Source organism: Miniopterus natalensis, chromosome 3, assembly GCF_054644295.1.
Source record: "Miniopterus natalensis isolate mMinNat1 chromosome 3, mMinNat1.hap1, whole genome shotgun sequence".
NCBI classification, from domain to species: Eukaryota; Metazoa; Chordata; class Mammalia; order Chiroptera; family Miniopteridae; genus Miniopterus; species Miniopterus natalensis.
In genome coordinates, this window is record NC_142083.1 from 98,899,025 (window position 1) to 98,925,643 (window position 26,619).

Genomic DNA, 26,619 nt, shown 5'->3' on the forward strand with positions numbered 1-26,619 from the left:
AGCTCTCCCTGAAGCCAGTGCATAGATGGAAACGATCTCAGCAGTTATAATTTCTAAAGTGATTCTGTGGGGTAGGAGCTGTGCGCTAGGTTCAGTTGAAGGAAATGGATGCTACTTGTGTTAGTCAGCATTTACTGTGGTAACAAACACGCAAACACCTCAGGAGCTTAGCACCATACATATTTTCCCCCATAGGTGTGTGGGCGGGCTGTGGCTGTGCTGGGCTCAGCTCAACTCTACGTGTGTTATCATTCTGGGACCCAGGCTGAAGGTAGAGCACCCATCTGGGATATGCTACACTCGTGACAGAGGGCAGAAGTGCAAGGGTTCCTGATCAACCGTATAATCACATCCCCTCACATCTCATGAGCAAGCCAAACTCAATGAGAGGGGGATACATACTCTTCCCCACGGTGCACTGGGCAAGTCACATGAAAATAAATGGAGACGTATAATCCCAATACAGGGGGGAGCAAATTGTCTGCCACACCACTGTATTTTACGCACTGAGGGATTTACTACATGGAACTGAGTGTTCACAAAACTGTCAGAAGTGCTGGAGAGGTAAGATCTATACTGGGTGCTGTGCTTTTGGAGAATGCATGCAGACTGAAATGAATGCTGAGTGACAATTTACTCATAGCCACAACACATCACTTCTGGAAGAAAGCAGCAAGGTTCGGATTCATCTCCATAAGCAGCTGATGACTAGTAGGGCAATTTAAAATAAGAAAGATTCACCTCTGGGACATCTTTCCTTCACAGGTCTGGCCATGCATTGGTTGCGGAAACTCCAGGGGATTTGCATCCTATGGAGGACTCGGATGTCCTGTCGCAGTATCTACATTCATAGCAAGCAACTGACGTCTCTGCCGTGGGGCCACCAGGAAGTCCAGGCCAAGTTTAACTTTGCTAGTGATGTGATAGATTACTGGGCTGGCATGGAGAAGGTAATGGGGTGGAGAAGAGACACATTTTTGGACAATTGGGCTGAGTTTACTGAGTCATCCATACATTCAATATATATTGAACGCATTACGTGTCAGGTACTATGATGAGCTATGATGTTCATCTCTCATGAAGGCAGCATGGGGTGGGAGCAAGAGATAATGGGCTTGGCAAAAAAAAGGGGGGGGGGGCTGGGAGACTGGTGCAAGTAGGACAATCTGGTAAGTCCCTGGGCAACTGACACACAATTTGCCTACACATCCTGCACATGCTCTGTTGTGACCTCCCAGGGCGAGACAAGGACTGGTGGTCTGGTGTCAAAGAAGAGGCAAATTGGGATTTAAGACTGAGTCCGTCTTCTCAAAAGGTTATGCGTCCCTGTCATTAGGAGTAAGCAAGCAGGATGGTCACTAGGCAGAGGTTGTCGAAAGGACTCCAACATAAGACATCAGAGAAAGAGTGATGAGGAAATTTCTGGATCCTTTCCCACCTAGACTTCTAGAATTCCGCCCCATCCATTGCTTTCCACCTGAGGTTCTGTGCACCTTTCTGGAGGATGGAAGGATTCCTCTTGGTTGGGATATAGGAGGAAGTGGGTCAGCCAGCATGGGCTTAAACAAGTGACACTCAAAGGGAGTCATGTCGTGATGCTGCCGTCAGGTCCTGACACCATGAGCCAAACGTAGTGCAGAGATTGCAAATGCTGGGCCTCTAGGCTGAGCATGGCCCACATAAAATTCAGTCAATACTTTAAAATTAAAAATTTGCAGGCCCGGCTGAGCGTGGCTCAGAGGTGGAGATCTCGATTCTATTCCAGGTCAGGGCACATGCCCGGGTTGAGGGCTTGATCCCCAGTCGGGGCGTGCAGGAGGCAGCTGATCAATGACTCTCTCATCGTTGATGGTTCTCTCTCTTTCTTTCCCTCTTCCTTCCTCTTTCTGAAATCAATAAAGTTATATATATATTTTTTAAACTTTGCAGATAAAAATTTAGGTTTCTGGCTTTTCTCTAAAAGTTATCCCTCCTTAGAATAATGAGGAAGAATCCTGAATCCATAAAAGAAGTGATTTAATAAATTTGCTACATAACCATCAAAAAAGTGCTCCATCCACAAACACTATAAACAAAATTTTAAAAACTCCCTGGCCTGTGGGTCAGTGGTTAGAACATTGGCCTGCATACCAAAGGGTCTTGGGTTCAATTCCCAGTCAAGGGCATGTACCTGGGCTGCAGTTTCCATCCCCGGCCAGGCCAGGTAGGGGTGAGTGCCGGAGACAACCAATTGATGTGTCTCTCACATCGATGTTCCTCTTTCTCTCTCCCTCCTCTCCCCCCTCCCTCCCTCCCTTTCACTCTCTCTAAAAATCAATGGGAAAAATAACCTGAGTTGAGGATTAACAACAACAAAAAGTAGTGACAGCCAAGGGGAAAATACTCAACTCACATCACAGCAAAAGAGTTAATATTCTTAATACAAAAAGAAACCTTAGAAATCAAGACTAAAAAGGCACAGCCCAATATAAAAATGAGTGAAGTATAAGAAGAGATGGTTCACAGAAGAGTGAACTAAAATGGCCCTTAAATATAATAAAACATGCTCAACCCCATTCATCATAAGAGTACTGCAAATTAAAAAGTCATTGAAATCTTTTTTTTCAAGTTAAATACAAAATCATATTTTTATTTCAAGTTAAATACAAAAGTTTGACAACATATTCTGTCGGTAGGACTATGAAGAAAGAGACAGTCTCACACATTACTGGTCAAAATGTAAAAGATGCAACTCCTATTGAGAAACTTTGAAAAAGCTCACCCCATAACCAACACATTTTTCTCTTTGACTATTGATCATTGCTCTCAAACTGTAATATGGGAACCCCCAAGGATACCTAAGACTTCAGGAGAATCTTTAAAATCAAAATTACTTCCAAACAAAACTAAGACAAAGTTGAACCCTGGTGCATCACTGGTGGAAATGTTAAATGGTTCGGCGTCTGTGGGAAACAAGATGTCAGTTTCTCAGAAAATTAAAAGTAGAACTACCATATAATCCAGCAATTTTACTCTTGGGTGTATTCCCAGAAACATCAAAAACAGGATCTCGGAGGTATATTTATCTGTACACCCTTGTTCATGACAGAATTATTTACAGTAGCCTAAACATAGGAAAACCCAATGTTTATCGATGGATGAGTGAACACACAGAATGTGGCATATCCACACGATGGAATATTAGTCAGCCTTTAAAAGAGTGAAATTCTATTGTACGCTACAGCATGGAGGAACCTTGAAGATATCACGTTAAGAGAAATAAGCCAGACACAAAAGAACAAATGTTGTGATTCCATTTAGATGAAGCCCGTGGACAGAAAGCAAAATGGTGTTGCCAAGGGCTGAGAGGTGGGACAACAGGAGAGTCGTTGTGTGATGGGGACACAGCTTCGGTTTTGGAAAGTGAGAAATTTCTAGAGATGGATGGTGGTGATGGTTGCACAGCAATAAGAATGTGCTTAATGCTGCTGAACTGTATACTTAGAAGGAATAAAATGGTAAAGTGTAAGTTAAATATATGAAAAGGAAAACAGAGCTAGAGATAGCGAGGTAGATGATAGGTAGACAATAGATAATGATAGACAGATGATAGATAGATGATAGATAGATAGATAGATAGATAGATAGATAGATAGATAGATAGATAGATAGATAGATAGATGATAGATAGATGGTAGATTAGATAGATTAGACAGATAGATTAGATAGATGATAGATGGATTGATCAATGATAACATTTTTCTTTTTCATTCCCACTCTCTTACGAGCATACAGTGGCATTTCCCAGGGGTTACACAAGTTACACAACAACAAGTGACCACGGAGACAAAATAAAAAATCTGTCTTCTATTAAAGAAGGCATTAAAAGAGACTTGCAAAAATGAAAAGCAATGCCACTCTTCTCAGTTTTTGTTATTTCAGAAAGTATACTTGTCTCTTTATTAAACCACATCTGATTTGTGGTAATATATAATGAATTCATGCTGTTATTTTTTAAAAGCACACACTTATAAAATTTCTGTTTTCATTTCTAACATAGTAATTATTTTTGTTTTTCAAACTATATTTTATTTAGTCCTAATCGCTTTTTTTTCCCATTATAACTCCTGAGTAACGGTCCTCTTGATTATAATTATGAGCAAAATTTTAATTATTAGGAAATAGGGATGCTATTTAAATAGTGGCCAGTTTTCCATAAACATTGCAGTGTAGTCATGAATAGTATTGAAAATGTACTATTTTCAGAGAGAAACATTCAGATATTTCTTAACGACAAAATTAATGAAATAGGAATAAATGCTATGATAATATTAGTCTTACTTCCAATTATTATCAGCCTACATGACTTCAGTTAGCCTTGAGGCTTGAAGTTGAGCAACTGTCCTATTCGTTAGTCAACAACCTCATTCAAGTCACCTGTAGAAACTTCAAGCAAGAGTTCTGACTTTAAAATTATAAACACAAACACAGAATGCCCAAATCCCAATTACATCATAATTTTTAGATTAAAAATGTTTAAATAGGAAGATGTTAAGGAAACACAATCAAAATTCAACATAAATTATAAGAACATGTACAGTCCAAGTACAAGTAATTGGCATTAATCTGAACAAGGCCTCAGGCTTAGTTTTCAGCTTCATTATTTGCATTAACTATGATTGGCAGTTTATTTTTGTGTGAATGAGAACTGAGAAAGAGATGCCAACCCAACTGTGTATCATAACTGTCCTTTGAGAAGCAAAAAAAGTATCACAGAAAATATTGCGAGAGATCGGAGGCCACTTTAGCTTTATGCTCTATGATTGTGTTTATCTCGCTTTCCCGCATTCAGGGCTGGACTGATGTGCGGATACTATTATTTTATAAATTCTAATGTAAATACGGATAGATAGAACCCATAGAAATAAAACCTCTTCAGGGTTTTTCAAATACTTTTAAAGAGTGAATAAAGGTCCTGAGATCAAGAAGCTTAGCCAGTGTAGTTGTGCAGGAGCCTTTCCCCAGGCTTGGGCACCAGCCCCCCAATCAGTAGCTCTTCTCTTTCTTCAGGCTGGCAAGAGGCCCCCAGACCCAGCCCTCTGGTGGGTGAGCGGCGATGGGGATGAAGTGAGGTGGAACTTCAGTCAACTGAGCGAGCTCAGCCGGCAGGCAGCCAATGTCCTCTCGGGAGCGTGTGGCCTGCAGCGTGGGGACCGTGTGGCCCTGGTGCTGCCCCGAGTGCCTGAGTGGTGGCTGGTGGCTCTCGGCTGCATGCGAGCAGGTTGGTAACTGACGCCCTAGGCTGGCACTGTCTCCCTTGTGAAGGAAACTGATGACAGAGAAATCCCACCATTCCTCCCAAAAGATGCCCCTTCCCACAGCATGCTGTCCCCCCCCCCCCATATGTAGATACCACCTTTCTATTGATTTAAGCAAACTATCGACTAAGCCTCACGGGAGAGGCGGCTCGCACAGGGTGAACAAAGCAGGGGCTATGTGCTCATAGGACCACAGATCTTTGGAGAAAGACAGCCATTAAACTATTAATTGTACACATAAGTATTTAATCACAATTTTGATAAGTGGCACGTGAATTTTATAAGAACCTATTAAAAATCTGGTCGCGGCCAGTTTTGTAAATGAAGTTTCAGTGGAGCAGGGCCGTGCCCGCTTTTGCACTAGCGTAAGGGGAGACTTGCGTAGCTGGGACAGGGAGCGTCTGGTCCACAAAGTCTAAAATATTTACTATTTGGCCTTTTTGCAGAAAAAGTTAGCCAACCCCTGCTATAAAAGGAGGCCCGACCTGACTGATATGCAGAGGTCACAGATGTCTCAGCGGAAGGGATGTTTAGGCTGAGAACCGCAGGATGCGTTGGGTTTGACCAGGAAAGGAGGCAAAGGGGAGCGCTCCAAGCGGAGCCAGCACAGAGGGCAGGGAGGCCTGAAAACTACGAGGAAACCCGGCGGGCGGTCTGTGCGCCGGAGTCCAGGCGGCGGGGAGGAAATAGTGGCCCACGTGCCTGAACCGATGGCAGGTGCTAAAGCGGCAGGACCGTGGGCCGTGGTGAGGGTCGGGCCCCATCCCGGGAAAGCATGCATGGATGCAGCGACGTGATCACGTGCTGCTTGTCAAAGTCCTGTACACGGTGCATAGAGAATGAGACAAAGAGGCAAGAGTTGGGGCAGGAAGGCCAGGGAAGAGATGAGGGGTGACGGTGGCTTCCACTGGGTGGGGCGGTGGAGACGGAGATGAGTGGATGGATTTCAGAGATGGTTAGGAGGGAACCAATAACAGGGTATTTTTGATGCAGGACATATGGCAGGGGAAGGAAGTCAGGGGCTGGGGAGTCACAGACACCTGAGCAACTGTGGACATGCTGCCTCCCACTGAAGCAAGGAAACGGGTGTGGGGTGCCGAGGAACGACAAGTTCAATTTGATAGCTGTTGGGTTAGGGGCACCCACTGATGTTCAAGAAGGGATGGGAGTTCCAGTTACAAGACAAGTCACGGGGTGCAGCATACAGCATGGTGACTAGAGTTAACAACACCGGATTGTATGTGTGAAAGCTGCTAAGAGACTAGATCATAAAAGTTCTCATCACAAGAAAAAAAATTGCAGTTATGTGTGATAATGGACATTAACTTGTGGTAATCATTTCACAATATGTACATATATCAAATTATTATATTTTATATATGTGGCATATATTTATACATACATAAAACTAGTGCAGTGTCATATGTCAATTATATCTCAATAAAAATACGTATGGGGAAAAAGGAATGAGAAGTGAGAAGTTGGATTTAAGGGCACAACATCGGAGATAGAGACAGAAATTTGAGAATCATCAACGTGCAGATGCAGGAGGAGAGACGTGAAGAGGTGTAGGAAAGAGCCTCGGGGACCTCCAGCACCACCAGCCCCAGGCACGCCCTGCCGGCCATGTCCTCAAGCGGCAGGCGCCCTGGGCGGCAAGGAGGGGGCGCACATGCGGTCAAGGGGGGGCAGGAATCAGAGGCGTCCGAGCACAGCTGTAGGATCTTGGGCCCCATGGCAGGGTGAGCAGGCCACAAGGGAAAGGTGGCATTATGACAGATGATAGTCTGAAGGAGGGAGCTCAGGCTCGATAGGACTATCATGACAGCGCTCAACAGGCCTGCGGCGTGGGCCCTGAAGGGCCGAGGGCGGGAAGAAGCTGAGCCAGGGCTGAAGCTCCTTAGCAGGGGAGCGTGTGAAACCAGCGTCGCAGAAGGCAGGACACATCTTACTGCTCTCCGGAAGCATAAAACAGACCCACAGAGCCTCACGAAGTTAGAAAACACACACTAAGGGCACTGCTGCCTAAGAAAACGTAACTAGTGTCCCTGGTTAGGTCACTGCGGTGTTGCAGCACCAAGGACAATTGCCAGTGCCTTCCCTTATTGCTTTAATTACCGTCCGAGTGTTTGGACACAGGAAGCTCCAGTAGGATAGTGTGCGTGTGCGTGCGTGTGTGTGTGTGTGTAGGGGGTGACGGTGGGGTTATTGGCCTTAGGCTGTCAGTGGTGTGACATTAGACCTCTTAAAGCTCTGACAATCTAGGGAAATCTGTGTTTAAATCACTCTCTGGTCCCTGTCTGTCATTACCGATGCTCCCCATGGGTCATCCCTCCCCAGCCTCCCCTCCCCTCCCCTCCCCGGTGGAACCCACGGGCTGTTCCATCAGGCTTCTCTAGGGGAAAAAACGGCCCCCCTTCCCCTTCTCTCTAAGCCATTGTCTTCTCCAGGCCTCGTCTTCATGCCCGGGACTGTCCAGATGAAAGCCAAAGACATTCTCTATAGGCTGCAGGTGTCCAAGGCCAGGGCCATCGTGGCTGGGGAAGAGGTGGCCCAGGCAGTGGACTCCGTGGCACCTGACTGCCCTTCTCTGAAAACGAAGCTACTGGTGTCTGAAAAAAGTCGGGATGGGTGGCTGGACTTCAAGACACTACTACAGTGAGTATCCACACGTCTTACCCTGGGTTTCCATCAAAAGCGGGCATGAACCAAGCACTTATTTGAAGGTGCTTTATTTGGGAGGTCAGGGAGTGGAGTGTGGGGCTGAGGAGAGTGAAGCTGGGAGGGAAAAGCTAGCACCAGGGTCCCTGCAGGGGTAGGGGGGACCTTCTGAGAGCGCTCGGGACGCTTCTGGGGGCTGTCCATTCAAGGGTCGACAGGCGCTGATCCGTCAGCACCTGACTCCCACTGGCCCAGCGCTGCCCAGGCGGGGACATCACCTGCCCCACTCTCTGGGCCACACACATGCGTGTGCAGTAGGCTCAGAGTCCCGTGCCCTGGGGGCCACAGAGAAGCCCTGGGGCTCGCAGAGAATCGCCCATGATCCCCACTAGAAACACTAAGTGGGTTGAAACTCGCCCGGAGCTGTTCAGTGGATGGAATCAGGGGTGAGGCCAAGAGCGATGAGGTAAAGCGCGAGAGGTGGCGGCCATACCAGGCGTCTAGGCCCCTCTTCGGCCTCTGTCCCCTAAGCCAGGCTGCCTGGAGTCCACGGCAGCACTAGCAGGAGGACTGCGTTCCCCCCACACGCCTGAAATCCCTCCACGGGAGACGCGTTCCTCAGGACAGCCGAGGGAGGACGTAAACTTCTCTCTAATGACGGGGTGAGAACCGCCGGGACAGACAGACCGGGAGCAGCTCTGGGAGACTTGAGATCAGGACACTGGGGGGACGGCGAGAGAGGTGCGCGTGCTTCCAGGCACTAGCTGAGCACCCCGCTTTACCTGGTGTCATGCTAGGGGGCCCAACACCAATTAGGTGAGCATTTATTGAGTTTTTGCTGCAGTTACCTTCCCAGTAACACTATGACGCAGGTATTAGTGATCCCATTTTACAGATGTGGAAAGTGAGGCCCAGAGGAGTTGAGTAAGTAGTCCAGAGTCACACAGTTAACAAAGTCTCCGACCCGAGCGGCTTTCAAGCCCAAGTCCACTGACTTAGGATCTCATGGTCTTCAGCACTGATGAGCCTCCCTCTGGAGTGGGTCGGCCGACCTGCCCCTGCCAGCAGGGGGAAGGGGGGAAAGACGGGCCACCAGGACATCTGGTGCAGGGCAGACCTGAGAAGGTGACACTCTGTCTCTGCCAGAGGAGCATCTACCACTCACCGCTGTGTGGAGACAGGAAGCCAAGAGGCAGCTGCCATCTACTTCACCAGTGGGAGCACCGGCCTTCCCAAGATGGCAGAGCACTCCCACGCGAGCCTGGGCCTCAAGGCCAAGATGGACACTGGGTAAGGAGACCCTTCTTTCTGCAGAGACCTGCGGGGCCAGGCCTCGGGACTTCCCTGAACGGCTTCTGAGAAAGATAGTTGCGAATGGGGGCACGAGGGAGCATGGCTTAGCCTGCAGGGTACTTAGTGACCTTCAATGCAACATTTCTGTTTCTGATAACGTGAAATCTCAAAACCTCTTCAGGGCTTTGAGACACGAGCCTGCTCTTTTGAATGATTATATGCATGCACGAGCTTTACATGCATTTTCCCCAAGACTGACCTATACCTTGTCCTTTGAGGTGCTGGTCATTTGTTTTGACACAACCCGCATTCCAAAAGGACACTTTTGTCAGCAGCAAATTACTCTTCAAATTCATTGAAGTAGAAGCTATAATTGAATTAATTGATGAAATGAGATCTCACATGTCAAAATTCAGAATTTCCTTCCACTCTACATGGACCCCATCAGTGGAATCAGGAAACACTGTGCCAGGGTTGTCATGCAATTAGAGCAAGAGTCTTTGGGGACTTTTCCAGTAGGTCGTGCTTACCAGGTTCATTTTATTATTACAACTGGAAAAATATTTAATGCAAAAAATCCTCAAAAACTTAAATGTCCCACCTATGAGTCTGTGGTACCAGAAAATTAAGTTATTTAAAATAATAAATATTTAAATATCATTTAAAATAATTTAGTAGAAGAGCTATAGTAAAATAAAGTTTCTAACATATGGAAGATAAATGTAACTAAGATATTAGTTGTCACCCCACCCCCCAAATTTGGTCCTGATAGACTATGACCTAATGTTCTTATAGCATTGAAAATACTAATCATTTTCAGGAAGGGACACATGCTACGGCTATTCCCACCACAAGGAAGCTCTTCATGCCCAGCCTAAATCATTCTTGCTTTAAGACAGGCCTAATACTTTTTATTGTGGCCCAAAAGGAGAAAGGAAACCAGCTTAGGCAATTTGGGATGCTTTGAGAAAAGAGAACCAAAGGTCTACTGAACTTGGGCTTAGCAAGGCTACTTGTTAGGATAATCACTTAGATGCCTTTTGTGAGTAAACATGATAAACATTTCCTGGGTGGTTACCACATGTCAAAACCTGTACTGCGTCCTAGGAATAAAGTGAGATGAGACCCAAGTACAGTGTCTGTTAAGTCGTGTCAGCTGGGTCACGCCTTCCGAATGCCCTCCCCGTCTTGAAATGAAATGTATAGATAGAACAACTCTTTCCTCTGCCAGCGTGTACTCACACGCACTCCTGCGAAGGTGTGCAAACACACTCAGGCACCCCCCCAGCGCACATGCTGCCCCACCGCACGTGCACACTCCTGCTCCGTTCCCCCCGCGGGCACTGACGTGTGTCCCTGCGTTTCCTCTCTTTTGTCAGCCAGTGGATGGACCTGCGAGCCTCAGACATAGTATGGACCATATCAGACACAGCTTGGATAATAAACATCCTGGGCTCATTTCTGGAACCCTGGACGTCAGGAGCATGCATATTTATCCATCTCTTGCCGAAGTTTGACCCGCTGGTCATTCTAAAGGTAAGAGAGGCTCCAGTTTGCACCAGATGCTCAGAGTCAGTCCAGGTTTGCACACTGCAAATTCCTGCAGTTTCTTTCCCTTCATCTAATGTTCAGGAACCCTTGCCCTATGGATGGACGCTGTTCAGTAAGCAAGATGGAAATGGTCCCTGGCCTCATAGAGCTCATGGTTCAGGGAAAGAGATAACCCCATATACAGATAAAAAGAATATCTTCAGGAGACGGGCATCATGGGCCCTTGGTTCACTCAACACGCATTTACTGGTCTCTTGCTCTGGTGCCAAGTATCAGACAGATGGTGGTGAACCGAGTATAGGGAGGGATGCACTGTCGGAAGTGATGTTGTGTGTGTGTGTGTGTGATTTCCTTTTTTATTTGAAGCATAGCACAGACTAAAGGTAAAGTGTATAGAGTACATTTATTTTAAGTGTACAGCTTGCAAATAATTTACCTATGTTAGACACTGTATTAGCCAGTTTGGGCTGCTATAACGAAATACCATAGATTGGGAAGCTTGAATGACAGACATGACTCTCTCACAGGTCTTCAGGCTGGGAGGCCGAGATCAGGGTGCCATGACTCTTTCTGGTTTGTAGACAACTGTCTTCTTGCTGTGTCCTCATATGGTGGAGAGAGTGAGCTCTGATGTCTCCTCCTCTTCTTTAAGGGCACTAATCCCATCATAGGGGCCTCATCCTCATGACCTTATCTGAACCTAATTATCTCCCAAAGGCTCCACCTCCAAATACCATCACCTGGGGGTTAGAGCTTCAACATATGAATTGGGGGGACACAACATTCAATCTATAACAGACACTCATGTAATCACCACCTTGTCAAGACAGAAGACATTCCCATTACTGCAGAAGTGCTTGTGCAAGCTCACACCATTGTCCGCATTCCATAAATTAATCATTCTTTTGACCTCCATTGCCATAGATTAATTTTGCCTCTTTGTGATCTTCGTCCAATATGTAATCTTTTGTGTCAGGCTTCTTTCAGTCCACACATTCTCTATGAATACTCTCCATTTGCTGCACGTATGAGGTTTGTTCTTTTGGGCTGTTATATAGCATTTCATTCTGTGTATCAATCATTTCTTTTTCCATCCTATTGTTGATGGACATTAGGGTTATTGCTAGTTTGGGACTATTATCTACGAGGAGTTTTGAAGAATAAAGAATAAATAAGAGTTTTTCCCATGGAACTTGATAGGGCAGCCATTAAGTAAACTCTACAAACAGCCTGACCCAGGTACAACAAAGCAATGGAAATGGGTTCATTTTGCTTGCAAGGGCATATCTGATATTGGACTCTATTTGTGATGAGAAGTTGGACCACTGACATCCTGTAGCCTCCAGATCTCTGTAGGAGTTGAGGGCCCACCCAGACTTCTGTTTGGCTGGCAACAGGTCAGGCATGGTCTGGACTCTCTCAGGAGATTCTGTTCAAATGATTCTGTCATTCTCTGATTTAAACAAATTCTTACTCTGCCTCCTTCCAAAAACGATTTGACGTGGCTTCTGTTGAGTATCACAAATAGAAAAACAACAACAGAAAAACAGATACAAAATTATAAGACCTAGTAGGAAAATATGGATTGGAGTTGTGGGGTGGGGAGACTAATGAGAGTAAGAAGTGCAGCAAATAAGTAGGTAATTGCTTATTAAGCTTCCTCTAAGACAAAGCAATAGGGGAAATGGGATGATTTTCATAGCTTTTAGCAGTTCATCAAGAGTACTTGGAGGAAGCCCTGGTTGGTGTGGCTCAGTTGGTTAGAGCATCATTCCATGCCCTGAAGGGTTGCCAGTCGATTCCCAGTGAGGGCACATACCCAGGGTGCAGGTTCGATCTCCAGGCAGGGTTCATTCAACCCCCAGTCAGGCGCTCATGCGGGAGGCATCCAATCAATGTTTCTCTCTGACATCAATGTTTCTCTCTCACCCCCCTTTTCCATCCTCTCTCTCTAGAATCAATGGAAAACATATCCTTGGATTTAAAAAAAAAAGAAAGAGTGTTTGGAGAAAATAATTGCAATTATTGCAAAAATGTTAATCATTTTTTCTATATATGTTTGCCTAAGTCATTTTTCTAATAAATTCTGTACAAAGCAAAGCATGAGAGAAAGTTGTGTTACATACAGTTCAGATGACCAGCTACAAATGCTGGTTCCACTACTGGCTGGTTGTGTGACCTTGGGCAAGTTTCTTAATCCTCTGAGTCTCAGTTTTCCCTTCTGTAAAGTGGGGATGAAATACAAACTCCATGAGGTTATTGTGAGAATTAAATGAGATAGCACAGGGCCTGGCATGTATTCAGTACTAGTTAGATTTTAGTAGCACTTCTGAAATGTCGATAAAGTACTTTTAACTTTTCAAGGCACTTTTCTACCTGAATTCATCTATTATAAAGCTGGTGCCAGGAGGGTAAGGGACTTCACCAAAACCATGCAGCCAATTTGCAACAGGGGCTGATCTCCTTCCCTTGGTGTCTGGGGGTTTACATATCCTGAAGGTGTGTGTATAAAGACAAGTCATTAAATTGGCAGGAATAGGCAGCTTGATTTGACAAAAATGCCCCAAATCAATCCTGGACCCTTTCTCTATAACAATGGGTGGCCATTTCTGTGTTACTTTTGGTTTGAGGTTACATGAAAATTGGGATTCATTTGGCCTGAAAGAAACACAGCAAAGATGCTAGGACTTAAATGCAGGCCCTACAACGCCATAACCATGCTTGTCACTGCTGTGTGTGCTGGTAAGTTCGGCACCTGACCCGGTGACCAGGGTCTCAGCTGGCTCTCTCCCTGCAGGTTCTGTCCAGCTACCCAATCAACAACATGGTAGGAGCACCCATTGTGTACCAAATGCTGCTACAACAGGGCCTTTCCAGGTGATGGGGCCTTGCGGGTTGGTTAGAACCTCTGGGTCTATTGGCCCATCCTCTTGCCTCTCTGACTTACACACGTGCCCATCTATCTGACCTCTGAGCATGGTTGACCCATAAGGTCAACGTCATCGTCAAAGCTCTGGGCCTGGGCAGAGTTTGGTGCAGGGAGGCTAAGGGGGAACACTGACCTCTCTTCTCTTCTTCAGTTACAAGTTCCCACATCTACAGAACTGCTTCAGTGCAGGGGAGACCCTGCTCCCAGACACTCTGGAGAACTGGAAGTCCCAGACAGGACTGAACATCTGGGAGTTCTATGGCCAGACAGAAACGGTACCTGCTCCTGGGGGGCATGAACTGGTCAACCTGGGCAATTATTCTTTGATTATAAAAATATGAGCCACCATTTATCACGTGCTTATCCCATAGATATTTGTTGAGCACCTACTGTAGGATAGGTACTGAAAATTCAGCAGAGAGTAAAACCTGCCAGACTCTCATGGAGATTGCATTCCCATGGGAGTGGAGGAAAGAGACATGAGCTAATAAACACACGACATGGCAGAAAGAGACATGAGCTAATAAACACACGACATGGCAGAAAGAGACATGAGCTAATAAACACACGACATGGCAGAAAGAGACATGAGCTAATAAACACACGACATGGCAGAAAGAGACATGAGCTAATAAACACATGACATGGCAGAAAGAGACATGAGCTAATAAACACACGACATGGCAGAAAGAGACATGAGCTAATAAACACACGACATGGCAGAAAGAGACATGAACTAATAAATACACAACATGGCAGAAAGAGACATGAACTAATACACACACGGCATGGCAGACAGCAAGAAGGTCTGTGGGGAAAGGTGAAGATGAGTGAGATGGGGTGAGGTGGGATGAAGGCTGGCTTTTCAGAAATGGTGGTCAGGAAAGTCCTCGTAGTGGGGTGACATTTTAGCCGAGACCTGAGTTTGTCAAACGCGTCAGGCACTATGCTGAGCTGCTCAGACTAAAGTGAGGGGTGAGAAGAACCCCCTGGGAGCCCCGCCTCACCTGCTGTTGTATCTCCTTGGAACCCCTGGGGCCCCTTGGGCCCAATGTGGATTCACAGTGCCACTTGCCAACTCAACCTGGGAGTGCTGTCCCCCAGCTTCTTTCCCCGGTACCCGTCACTTGTGACTCTCTGTACCTGTCCCCACCTCCTTGCCACTCTTTCACCCGACATCCTTCTGTGGCTAAGGGGACCCCGGCGGAACCGAGCGGGCTCCTGGCTGCGCTGCGATGTGGAAGAGGTTTGCGCTGTGGGAGGACAGTGCACGCACGGCCGGGGCCCAGCCATTCGGAGGGAGCCTTGTTCAGAAAATGCTCCTTTGACACCAGCCTCTCTGTAGGAAAATTTATTTCAGGATTCAAGCAAGGCTGGCCCTCTTATGGGAGGCAATTTAATCCTATAAGGTTTTAAAGGACTTTTGGTGTCCATGGGCCCCTAGCAAAGTATGGATCTCCTTAAAAATATGATAATGTGGTTATTAGTTCCTTTTTCCTGGGGAGCAGTCAATCAGATTGCTTTCCAAACAATTTAGTGCAACCCCTCGGATGGGGATTCCAGGAAAAGGGAGAGAGCCAGGGAAACCGGAGGAAGGGAGCCAGCAAATGGGAGCCACCTTCTGGACTGTGCCAGGACCGGCTTTGTTGGACTTTTTCTGTGACCTTATGATCCTCCTGAAGTTGGCCCATCTGTTTACTGCTTCCCACAGGGACTCACCTGCAGAGTTTCCAAGACGATGAAAGTGAAACCTGGCTGCCTGGGGACTGCGGTTCCCAGTTACGATGTGCAGGTGTGTTAGGTGCACTCAGGCGGGAGGGGAATGGGGAACGCACGAATTTTTCAGTAACTTTTTTATTACACTCTTCATTGAGGAAAAATAATGAAAAGTAAACATATTAAAATAATATGGAAAAAGAGGGAGGAAGGAAAGAAAAGGGAAAGTTTTATATTCATATCATGCAGAAAAACACTTTGAATAGCGGCAAATTAGCTGGCTAGTTAGTTATATAAAGATATACATTTTCAAAACAAAAATAGGGGTAAATTTTGACATATCATTTTGTTACTTACTTTTATTGTTGAACAATCTGGGGTGACCATCTTCCCAGGTCAATTAATACTGACGTGCAGCAGGATCTTTAACGACTACCTAGTGTAGACAGCATGGTTCCACCACTCCTTATGCCTTCTGTCGGTCAATAGATGATTTCTAAAATTTTCACTGGTAAAAACATCACTACAATAAGTGTGTTGTAGCTAAGACTTTGCTCCCCTCCTTTATTATTACTCTGGGCTAAATTCCCACGAGTAGAATTCGTGTACGTGTGTCTATGGCTCTGTGCACAGTTGCCCAGACCTGGAGCATAACAATTTATATTCTGTTCAGTGTTGCGTGTAACTCCTGCTCCGACGACGCTAACCAACTGCAGTGACCATTTGTGGGGCTCTCGTTTTCGTACCCCATTCATCCTGACAGCAGTCCTGTGAAATAAGCCGTTACTATCTTTGATTTACAGGGGAAGGCATTGAGACATAGGACTTAAGTAGCTCAAAGGCAACGAACGAGTAAGGTAGCAGAGCCGTAATTTGCGTTTTGATCTGTCTGACGTCCAAGTCCATGGGCCTCAGAGACAACGGGAGGCTGCTGTGTTTCCTGAGCTCCCGAAGCCAGAGGCTTCCCAAGCTCAACTGGTCCAGTCTCAGTAAGGGGCTTCACCTAACCCATTCCAGGCGGATGGACCAGAGATCTGGGTTTCAAACTCTTGGCTTCTCCTGGTTTCTGGTTCTTGTTTTCAGTCACCACTAGAGCAAGAGGGTCTCCACTTGACCAGCCCAGCTCTTCCATGCTGCTCTTGAAGGCAGCTCCTGCTGGCCGCGCATTCTTCCAATCGGCTTCTTCCTCCAGGTCGTAGACGACAAGGGCCATGTCCTGCCCCCTGGTGCAGAAGGAGACTTGGGCATCAGGATCAAACCCATGAGGCCCATAGGCATGTTCTCTGGCTACGTGGTAAGGGATGTGTCTCCCCACCACCGTCCCCTGGTGGGAATGAGGGTCCTAAAGTTATGAACTTCCCGAGGGCATTGACAAGGAGATCCAGTGTCTAAGAATGGGCGCTTTGCCAAGTAAAAGGCTGGCCAATCACCCTGCATCCTTAGCCCGTCACTAAGGCCTCATCTAAAAAATGATCCTTATGTTTATTTGGACACCCCTTTCCACCCACAAGAACCGCTTCGTGGCAGAAAGCTTACTGCCCTGGGCTGTGCATGGCGGCTTCTCCCGGGGCAGCCCTGCGCCCCCCTAAGTGTCATCTCCCTCCGCTGTGCCGTCGATGCTCTTGAGGGCCCCGTTAGACACCTCACGCCGAGACCGCACCGTGCAGCTGGAGGCTTTCCTGTCTTCAGGCCTCGAGATGTTACAACTCGATGAGCCTCGGCTCCAAACACCTCGCTCCAGAGGAGGCTCACGCGAGCCCCGCGCTGCTGAAAAGGGGCAGGGAAGGCCTCATATTAAATGAAATCATCAGTCGGTAATGATAGTTGCTGCCATTTATCGTGTGCTCACTACATGATACGCACAGTCCTAAAGCACGTCGCGTACATTACACTCATTTATTCCTCCCAATGACCTTATGAGATCCTTGGAGCCAAACTGCTTGAGTTCAAAACCCGACTCCACTGCTCACTGAGCAAGTGACTGATCTCTCTTCCTCGCTGTCCCCACCTGTAAAATGTGTGTTATAATATCTCATAGCACTACCATGGCTACCAAAGGCATTATTACCTGTGAAACACTTGGAGCAGTGCTGTGTAAGAGTGTGTAAAAGAAGAATTGCTGGAGACCCAAATTCTCACTCCCATTATACACATGAGGAAAAGTGAGCCTGAGACGAGGGCACAGCCGCACGTGCACTTCTCCAGGCCTTTCCTGGGGCTGTCCCCCTTCATTTCACACGTCGGTGAGGCAGCTAAGGCAGGGGCTTCTCCCCACTGGATAGTCCAGGGAACAGGTAGACTCAAGGCCCGCAGAGCTAGTGCCAGCAGGGGCCGAACGGTGACCAGGAGCAAGAGTCAAGGTGGGGGTCAGAGATTTGACTCCAGTCAGCTCTGTCATCTGTAATGGCTATTAGGCTTTGGACATGCCTCCTGGTCCGTCTGACCTTCCGTGCCCTTATTTTCCAAATGACAAGGCCAGCCTATGAGCTCCCTACGCTGCCTTCAAGCCCAGTGAGTGAATGTCCAGTCTGGAGCCCACACTCCTCCACCTGAACAAGACACAAAGACGCACTAACAAGGGGCGAACCCCAAACCTTCTCACTGTTCAAGAACAAGTGCCTCAGCTGAACAGAGGGGTCCAGCCATTGTAGAATTATGCACATTGGCGGGGCCCAGGAGGTTTGCTGGTGTATTTCTAGAACTTTCAAATCTAAGAAAGGAGCCAGGAAAAATGTCTTGTAAACTTGGTACCTTTCAATGGTGTCATGAAATGGAGCAAGGGTTAGTTAGGCTGACCATTGAGGGGAAGGTGGAATCAGTCAGGGAAAATGCCCTGGAGCCCGGGTGAATGCATGCACTAATATTACTCCTTCGACTGGACCAGAGGAGCAGGGGAGAAACCCTGGGAGGAGTAACTGAAATCAAGGGGAGAGATCCAGTTCCACCGGGGGGCTGGGTTGACAGGCTCAGGGCAACCCGCCATGCATTGCTGTTCAAGTTGTAAACTGCACAAGCTGCACATCTGCTCATGGCAGCCCTGGCCTGGGACACAGGATTTAGGCTCTGCAGGCACAATGACTATCTTTCTGTGGTCACTAGGACAATCTTGAGAAGACAGCAGCCAACATTCGAGGGGATTTTTGGCTCATGGGAGATCGGGCCATCAAAGATGAAGATGGATATTTCCAGTTCATGGGCCGGGCAGATGATATCATTAACTCCAGTGGGTGAGCTTGGTTTCTGGGCTGGGAAGGGTAATCTGGATCTTTATTCTGACTGATTCTAGACTTTGGGGCTGGCCTAGGGGTTGTGTCTACTTCTCTCACAGGTGGGTTCTTCTACAGGTATCGGATTGGGCCTATAGAGGTGGAGAGTGCACTGATGGAGCACCCTGCTGTGGTGGAGACGGCTGTTATCAGCAGCCCCGACCCCATCCGAGGAGAGGTGATGGGGAGCGGCAGCCTGGGGTTGTGCAGATTTGGGAACAAGGACATACAGCGTAATGGTAAAGAGCATGTACTCTGGGGGCTGGACAGCCTGGGCCAAAATCTTGGCCCTACTTAGTAGCTGTGTGACCTTGGGCAAGTTGTTTGGCCTCTGAGCCTCAGTTTCCCATCTGTAAGATGAGAGGTTGCCTGGTCGGCATGGCTCAGCGGTTGAGCATTGACCTAGGATCCAGGTGATCAAGGTTCAATTCCCGGTCAGGGCACATGCCCAGGTTGCGGGCTCGATCCCCAGTCGGGGGCATGCAGGAGGCAGCCAATCAATGACTCTCTCATCATTGATATTTCAACTCTCCCTCTCCTTTTCCCTTTCTCTCTATAAAATCAGTAAAGATATATTTTAAAAAAGATGAGGGGTTGATGACTAAATGTGCTAACATTTATAAGGTGCTTGGACTAAGATCTGGCACATAGCAAGCATCTCAAAGGTCTTCTATTATTGGCACTTGAATCAGAATCTGATCTCTGACCGGAAGAACAGAGAGAGATCTGAGCCAAGAGACAGAGCCCCTGAGCCACGGGGTTTGCAGTGAGAATACGGGGAAGGTGAAGGACCCTTACAATCATGCAGGGCTACAGAAAAGACCCAGCTGGACTCTCATGGAGCTTGGTGGATTGTGGAGAGAAGTCAAGGTTCAGAGGTGTGGGCCAGTGTCCAAGTACATTTCTATGGGGTGCAAGTTGACAATATCATATCTCTGGCAAGTATGGGACATATCACCATAGAGATCAGAGGAGCCCCTAGGCAAATGGGGCCCAAAGAGAATCCTCTACTGAGAAAACTCTGTGTGCCAAGCACAGAGCTAAGCCAGGCTGTATGTGATTTCACTGTATTTCCCATGAATTAAGTATGACAACTGGATCTCCATATTATAGCTGTGCAAACTGCAGTTTGAAGAGCTTAAACAGATCATTGGGGGTTATGGTCCTCAGTCTTTATTTTCTTCTCCTCACTGTCTAGTTTCTCCCTGTCACTCTCTAGTGTCCCTGGGATAGGAAGTGAGCCAGGTCTCAGTCTACAGTCCTATTGCCCATCCCATAAGCCATTTGAGAGAGAACTGGACTCATGGCCGTTAGTATTCACAGTTTCTCTCTTTTTCTGGCCCCAAATATCTGAGGTTCAGTCGAGGGGACATAAAGGTGGTGACTGTGGTGGAAGCCTTAACACTGACTTTGCATCATCCCAGGAGGTGACGCGGCACTCTGATCCTTTCTCTCCTGGCCCTGGCCCTCATCCCTGCTGCAGGTGGTGAAGGCTTTCGTGGTCCTGGCGCCGCAGTTTCTGTCCCATGACCGGGAGCAGCTCACTAAGGAGCTGCAGCAGCACGTGAAGTCAGTGACAGCCCCGTACAAGTTCCCGAGGAAGGTGAGGACTCTGGGCTCCCCAAACTTGAGGAAGGGGAGATGCCCTCCTCTCATATTTCCCTTCTCCCAGCTATGGAAGAGGCCTCCAGTTTCAAATTCTGCCTGACTATGACCAAGAAAGCCCCCAAAGAATCCAGCAACTACTATGGATACCTGAAAGTTGGCCTCAGCATTTGGCTCACTTTGAAAATCAGATGGTTCCATAAGAACAAGTTCTAGCCAACATTCCGGCCTATATTCCCACTCTCTGCCCCGAGGTCTTGCTATATTATTCAGGATTCTCTAAGCTGCAAGCAGCAGAAATCCCATTTGAAGTGCACTGCTCACACAACTGCTAAGTCCAGGATGTGTGAAGCCTTAGGCATGGCTGGCAACAGGTACACAAATGATGTGGTCAGGGATGGCTCTTTCACCCCTTGACTCTCCTTTCTGTGTTGGCTTCATTTCTTGAAGCGCTCTCCCTTTATAATGGCCCCCAACAGCTCCAAACATACATTTTTAGCAGCTTTGCAAATCCCAGTAGAAAAAGAGCATCCTTTCCCCAAAGGCACCAGCAAATCTTCAAGCTGATTCTCATTGGACCAGTCCAGGTTATGTGTCCATTGTTAAACCAATTCCTGTAACCAGGGAATGAGACACTCAGACTGACCAGTTCTGGGCCAGCTGATCACCCCTGGAGAGAGTGCAGGAAGGTGGGAGGAAGGGCTGCCTTACACCCAGGACCTGGACTGAGGGGGGAGAGGGTGGCTCCCCACAGGTCAGTGGACGTGCTGTTTGCAGAAAAGGCCAGAAGAACAGAATCCATTACATCTGTTTTCAGCTGTTTTCACTCCGGGGCAGGAAATTAAAGCCTAAAGGGAGACACAAAAGAGGGACCTAGTTTTTGGAGTTGGGTACAAGATAGGAGTTTGCCCCAAGGAAAGATTTTATTTTTCTTATTTTGAGCCTGGGGTAGAAGGTGAGAGCAGCCGCATTAAGCCTAAAGCCCCTCAGATTCTTTTTTATTTTAAAGGTTTTATTGATTTCAGAAAGGACGGGAGAGAGTGAGGTAGAAACATCAATGACGAGAGATGGTCATTAATTGGCTGCCTCCTGCACGCCCCTTGCTGGAGATCAAGCCGGCATCCCAGACATGTGCCCTGACCCAGAATCAAATCGCAATCTCCTGAACATAAGTCGATGCTCAACCGCTGAGCCACACCGGCTGGGCCCCTCAGATTCTTGTGTAACCCGGATGCTCATTCACAATTCGTCTGCACAAGCTAATTGTCACTGGTGGGTTCCTGAGAAGCAGACTATGGAAAGGAGATTAACACGCAAGCAGGGGTTTATTAGGGAGTTCTTCGGGATGAACACAGGGAAGGGAAGGGGAAGGGGAAGGAATCGAGCAGAAGGTAAAGTTGCACTGTGATGTGGTTCAGTGGGAGCCTCAGCCAGTCCCATGGGGAGTTTTAAAGCTAGGACAACCTCTCAGAGTTTCCTGAGCAGCAGCGGGGGGGGGGGTCCCCTTACAGCCAGGCAGGTCAGGCATGCATACAGGCTGCCCTGGGAAGGCACGTGGCCCTGGGGAGACAGCTCTCCTGTGCTGCTGCACCCCCCAAAAGGGCCTAGCATTGGGAGAGTGAGCCTTTCATTCCTGCAGGGCATCTGGGCAGCATGTCAAAGAGTCCACCACCCCGACTTTCAGCCTCGAATGGGAGTGAGGCAGTCTAGCGGTCTCTGGAAACAGACTGCTGCATTCACCTCAGTTTTCGTACTATCTGTAAAATGGGGTTATGCTGTTACTCCTTCACAGGTTGTTTAAAAGCACAGTTAATATTTGTAAGGTACCTTAGTAAGAATTTAATAAGTAACTTAAAAAGAGACTGGAAATCCAACCACACCGAGCATATTATGAATTTTGACTTGTAGCTGAATGTTTCTGAGGAGCCAGTGGAGAGGCCCTATCACACAGTAGAACAGTTTAGCATGATGTCGCTTTTCACAAGCCTCCCCTCTAGAATGCCCGGCAGCAGGCCCTCCCCCGCCTCCCCCCAGCAGCCCCGCCTTTCTCTCCCTGCCTGCTGCGCGGTCGCTTTCTTCTCAGCATTCAACCTGATCTCCCCGTGGTTTCCCTCCGCTCCCCCTCCACACCCTGGGACTAAATAGTACATTTTTTAGGCCGTACCCTTTGTGGCAATTACTCAGCTCTGCCCTTGGAGTGAGAAAGCAGCCAACTAAATAGGTATGGCTATTGTTTCAATAAAACTTTATCTACAAAAAGAGGAGAAGAGCTGGATTTTGCCTGCAGGCTATAGTTTGCCAAACCCCTGCTCTATGCCACGGTGCTTTCAACAAGCTCTTTCCTTCACAATTAGTCTTGCCTCCTGGCAAGTCAGCTGCTGAGATACTTTTTCCCAGTCAGTACCCCTACTGTTGTCACTTTTCTTGAACCCCAAACCATCTGATTCTAGACCAACGCTCTGGCAAGCGGAGCCGTGTGAGCAGAAGCTCAGTGGATTCTCTGCCTCACCCACACCTTCAGATTCAGGGACATTAGAGGCGGAAGGGTCCTCGACACCAAACATTCCTTCCCGCAGGCGAGAAGGGTGAAGCTGGAGATTTTTAGTTCTGCTGAGGACACACCAACGGGAAGTGATGGAGATGAAACCGAACAGCAGGCTTCCTAACCGAGACGCCTGCTGTCTCTAGTCCAGATTCACACCCACAGCCAACAGGTTGCAGTGTGGGCCTGTGCCAAGAACTTAGCCTGCATTTTGTCCTCAATAACTCATCAAAGTTGTTATTTTCCAGTTTACTCAGGGGGAGAATTGAGTCTCAGAGAAGCCTAGTGACCTGTTCAAAGCCAGGTAAATGGTAGAGGAGAGACTAGAGCAGAGTCTGATGTCAAAGCCCAGGAGTGTGACTACTGTGTCATGTCAGTTCCCTGCAATGCGTCTCCCTGTCCTACAGTATGTCAGACCCCAGCTGACTGACGCTGATGTCCTATTCTAGTCATTTTCATCTTTTTCTTGGCCCAGGGCACTTTCTGAACCTTCGTATTGCACAGGGGGGTGTCCTAGGAGTTTTCCAGACTCGGTAGCCACTCACCTGGAGCCTCCAGCCTCAGGAGCTTCCCCTCACCCTAGAGCGAGTCCTCTAAAACATTCACCCCTGTTGGAGTCATGGTTGGCCAACCCTGGACTGATTTGTCCCAACAGATGGAGTTTGTCTTGGACCTGCCCAAAACCGTCTCAGGGAAAATCCAGCGATCGAAGCTTCGAGATATGGAGTGGAAGAGGTCGGGGCCTGGCGGGGCCCAGTGAGACCTGCAGGGCTGCTTTGCTTTTGGGTCCTGTCCTTCTTACCCTTCATTTCCCTTTGGGTCACCTGCCTGCCTCTGGACATATGAGATTCTTTATGACAAGATATCTGATGTTTGTCTTTCCATGGTTACTAGCTCAAAATCCTCCATGTTAGATGTTGAAGGAAGAAAGGGAAGGTGGGAATGGAAGTGAGGGAAGGAAATGGGAGAGGAAATGGAAAGAAAAATGAGAGAAAAAGATTGAGACAGCAATTGAGAAAGGAAAAATGGGGGAGGGAGGGAGGGAGGGAGGGAGGGAGGGAGGGAGGGAGGGAGGAAGGGAGGAAGGGAGGAAGGGAGGAAGGGAGGAAGGAAGGAAGGAAGGAAGGAAGGAAGGAAGGAAGGAAGGAAGGAAGGAAGGAAGGAAGGAAGGAAGGAAGGAAGGAAGAAAAAGGATCAATAAAAATAGAAACTGATTAGAAAATGACGGCAGACAAGAAGGATGAGAGAGGAAGGAGGGGGAAAACTTATTATGACTCCCACAGATGGCCAGATAAACGGTAACCAAAGTAGAAAACCAGCTTTTAGGAAGGAAATAAAGGCCATGGCTCCCCATCTCACCCCTTGAACAGACCCCCAGACAGGCTCAAGAATGACTGATGATGGGGACCCACACCTTTCGGGGAGTCTGTGACCTCCGCCAAGTACAGATATTGCCTCCCCTCTCTCCACTCCATGCCTCCCCTGCTCCCGGTGGCTGGTAATGAAGCAGTCACGACACTCAGCCAGTGCATTCCCCAAAGGCTGCTTGACTGTGACTACAGTGAAAGCACCAACTCTTGTCTTTTCAGGATGCGATAAAGCGAGATCACCGCAACTCCATGTCCTTGTCCAGAAAAGCCTTTAAGACACCCCAGGAAGCCCAGAACCAAGAAGTGATGTTTGCCAAGTCCCTGTGAATAAGTCCCCTGGACAAGCATTAGCTCTAGAGGGGCCCCAGACTAACGGGTATGCGCTGGTGGCGCGAGTGCCCCAGGCTTGCCGCTAGTATTCGGAGATAGAAGGTGGGACTTACCCTGGGGAAGGGCAGTCATCTCACTGACACCCGACATTATTTCAACAGCAGATTCAGGCTGCGAAAGGGCAGAAGGGGCGCTCAGTGTATCACATGATAGAGCTTGGACGTCACCCAGAGGGTAAGGAGCTCCGTGAGCTCTGCATTTCCAGGTGATTACCCTGGCGGCCCAGGGGTGAATGTGCTAAAGGAGAATTGGAGAAATGCTTAGAAGAATTATTCCTTCTTCTTGGAACTTGGTGACTTAGTGACTAAGGAAGGCAGGTGGGGGAAGAGAAAGGAGGCCCTGGAGGATGGTGCCTAGTGTTTTGATGAGGGAAACTGGGGTCGACGGTTATAATACAGTGGAACCTCGTATTTTTTAAACTTAATTCATTCAGGAACGCTGTTTGAAAAGCAATTTGTTCAAAAACCTAATCATTTTTTCCCATTAGAAATAATGTAAATTGAATTAATCTGTTCCAGACCCCCAAATGCTGCCCTGTTTTAACTTTTCTTATATACAGTACACATCTAATGTACTGATTAATCTATAAATAAACACTTTAAAACAAAAAGGACATGAAATGTAGATGAAAACAACAAAAAGGAAGTGAAATGTACAGTAAACAACGAAAATTTACGTACACACTAGAGCTTACCTTTAATGCTGGGAGCTCTGGATGCCTGACTGTGGAGAGGGGGGAGGGCGGACGGGGGGGGGGCGTCCCTGTTGGAAGGGGAGCCCCCTCCGTGGAAACGGCAGGTAGCTGCTCTCCTGGGCTCTTTCCTCTGTCTCTCTGCTCCTCGAGGACTTGCTTCTGTCTCACTAAAGCCCATCCAGTGATGTTCATTTTTGCCTGTGTCTGAACACTTGCCCAAAGTGAAACCCTGCACTGTCATTGAACAAGTTTATCGCACGGTATGCTACTTCTTTGGCAGGGTGATATTTCTCAATAAAACTTTGCATTTCTCCCCATTTCCCAAGCATTTCCTTGGTCAGTGAAGCAGGAACATCCTCCCTGCCCTCCGCGTCCCCTGAAGAGAGATCCTCGGCTGCTGGCTGCTGGCTGCTGGCTGCCACCGCCTCTGAGGGCCTTGGAGTTCCTCGGTGGTCAGCTCGGTGCTGTGGTCCCCCCCAACTCCTCCACGTCACCACCATCCACCTCCAAGCCCAGGGGCTTGCCCAGAGAGAGAATATCTTCCACAACAGACACAGGCTCGTCCTCAAAGCCCTCAGAGTCTCTTCCAGCAGCAGACTCAGGCCACAGTTTCTTCCAAGCTCACTGCACAGTTGTGGAAGATAATCTCCCGCATGCTCTATGAGCCTCAAGCAAGTGAGGATATTAAAATGTTCCTTCCAGAACTGCCTAAGGGTTAAATTAGCTTCAGAGGTCACCTCAAAACGCCTCTGAAACAGTGCCTTTGTGTGAATTTCTTAAAATTAAGAATGACCTGCTGGTCCATAGTCTCAGTGAGAGGAGTTGTGTTAGGTGGCAAGACCTTAACAGTGATGAAGCTGTACTCCCCCCAGCCTGGAGGTGGGCAGGATCATTTTCCATTACAGGAATTGCCCTGAGTGGCAATTGTTTTTCCCAGAGGTATTTCTTCACACTCTAGGCAAACACTTCATGAATCCACTCAATAAAAAATTGCCTGGATATCCGAGCTTTACTATTAGCCCTCCACATCACATTCTTATTTTTCATGACATTATTTTTCTTGGAAACTCTGGTTTTCAGAATGGTAGACAAGTGGAGGCTTCAATCTAAAGTCCCCACTTGCGCCCTAGCTGGTTTGGCTCAGTGGTTAGAGTGTCGGCCCACAGACTGAAGGGTCCTGGGTTAGACTCCAGCCAAGGGCTCGTACCTCGGTTATAGGCTCAGCCCCAGTCCGGGTGCATGCGGGAGGCAACCAATCAATGTGTCTCTCTCACATCGATGCTTCTCTCTCTCCCTTCCACTCTC

General features: G+C 47.7%; 1 protein-coding gene across 1 annotated transcript; it reads left to right on the top strand.

Moving 5' to 3' along the window:
• The first annotated feature begins 773 nt into the window (after nt 1-773).
• Nucleotides 774-23,620, top strand: LOC107544730 (acyl-coenzyme A synthetase ACSM2B, mitochondrial-like). The gene is made up of 13 exons (XM_016222645.2): nt 774-950; nt 5,050-5,260; nt 7,748-7,955; nt 9,105-9,248; nt 10,631-10,787; nt 13,600-13,679; nt 13,883-14,006; nt 15,443-15,523; nt 16,640-16,741; nt 18,547-18,674; nt 18,792-18,891; nt 20,197-20,316; nt 23,516-23,620. Exons 1-13 carry the CDS (start codon nt 774-776, stop codon nt 23,618-23,620), a joined length of 1,737 nt encoding a protein of 578 aa, XP_016078131.2.
• Nucleotides 23,621-26,619: the final 2,999 nt, after the last annotated feature.

Bases quoted from the DNA above. Each gene is read 5' to 3' on its own strand.
- LOC107544730 (XM_016222645.2), top strand. From the start codon at position 774: ATGCATTGGTTGCGGAAACTCCAGGGGATTTGCATCCTATGGAGGACT. The intron at 10,788-13,599 runs GTAAGAGAGGCT...CTCTCCCTGCAG, and splicing joins ACCCGCTGGTCATTCTAAAG to GTTCTGTCCAGCTACCCAAT. The intron at 20,317-23,515 runs GTGAGGACTCTG...TTGTCCCAACAG, and splicing joins CGTACAAGTTCCCGAGGAAG to ATGGAGTTTGTCTTGGACCT.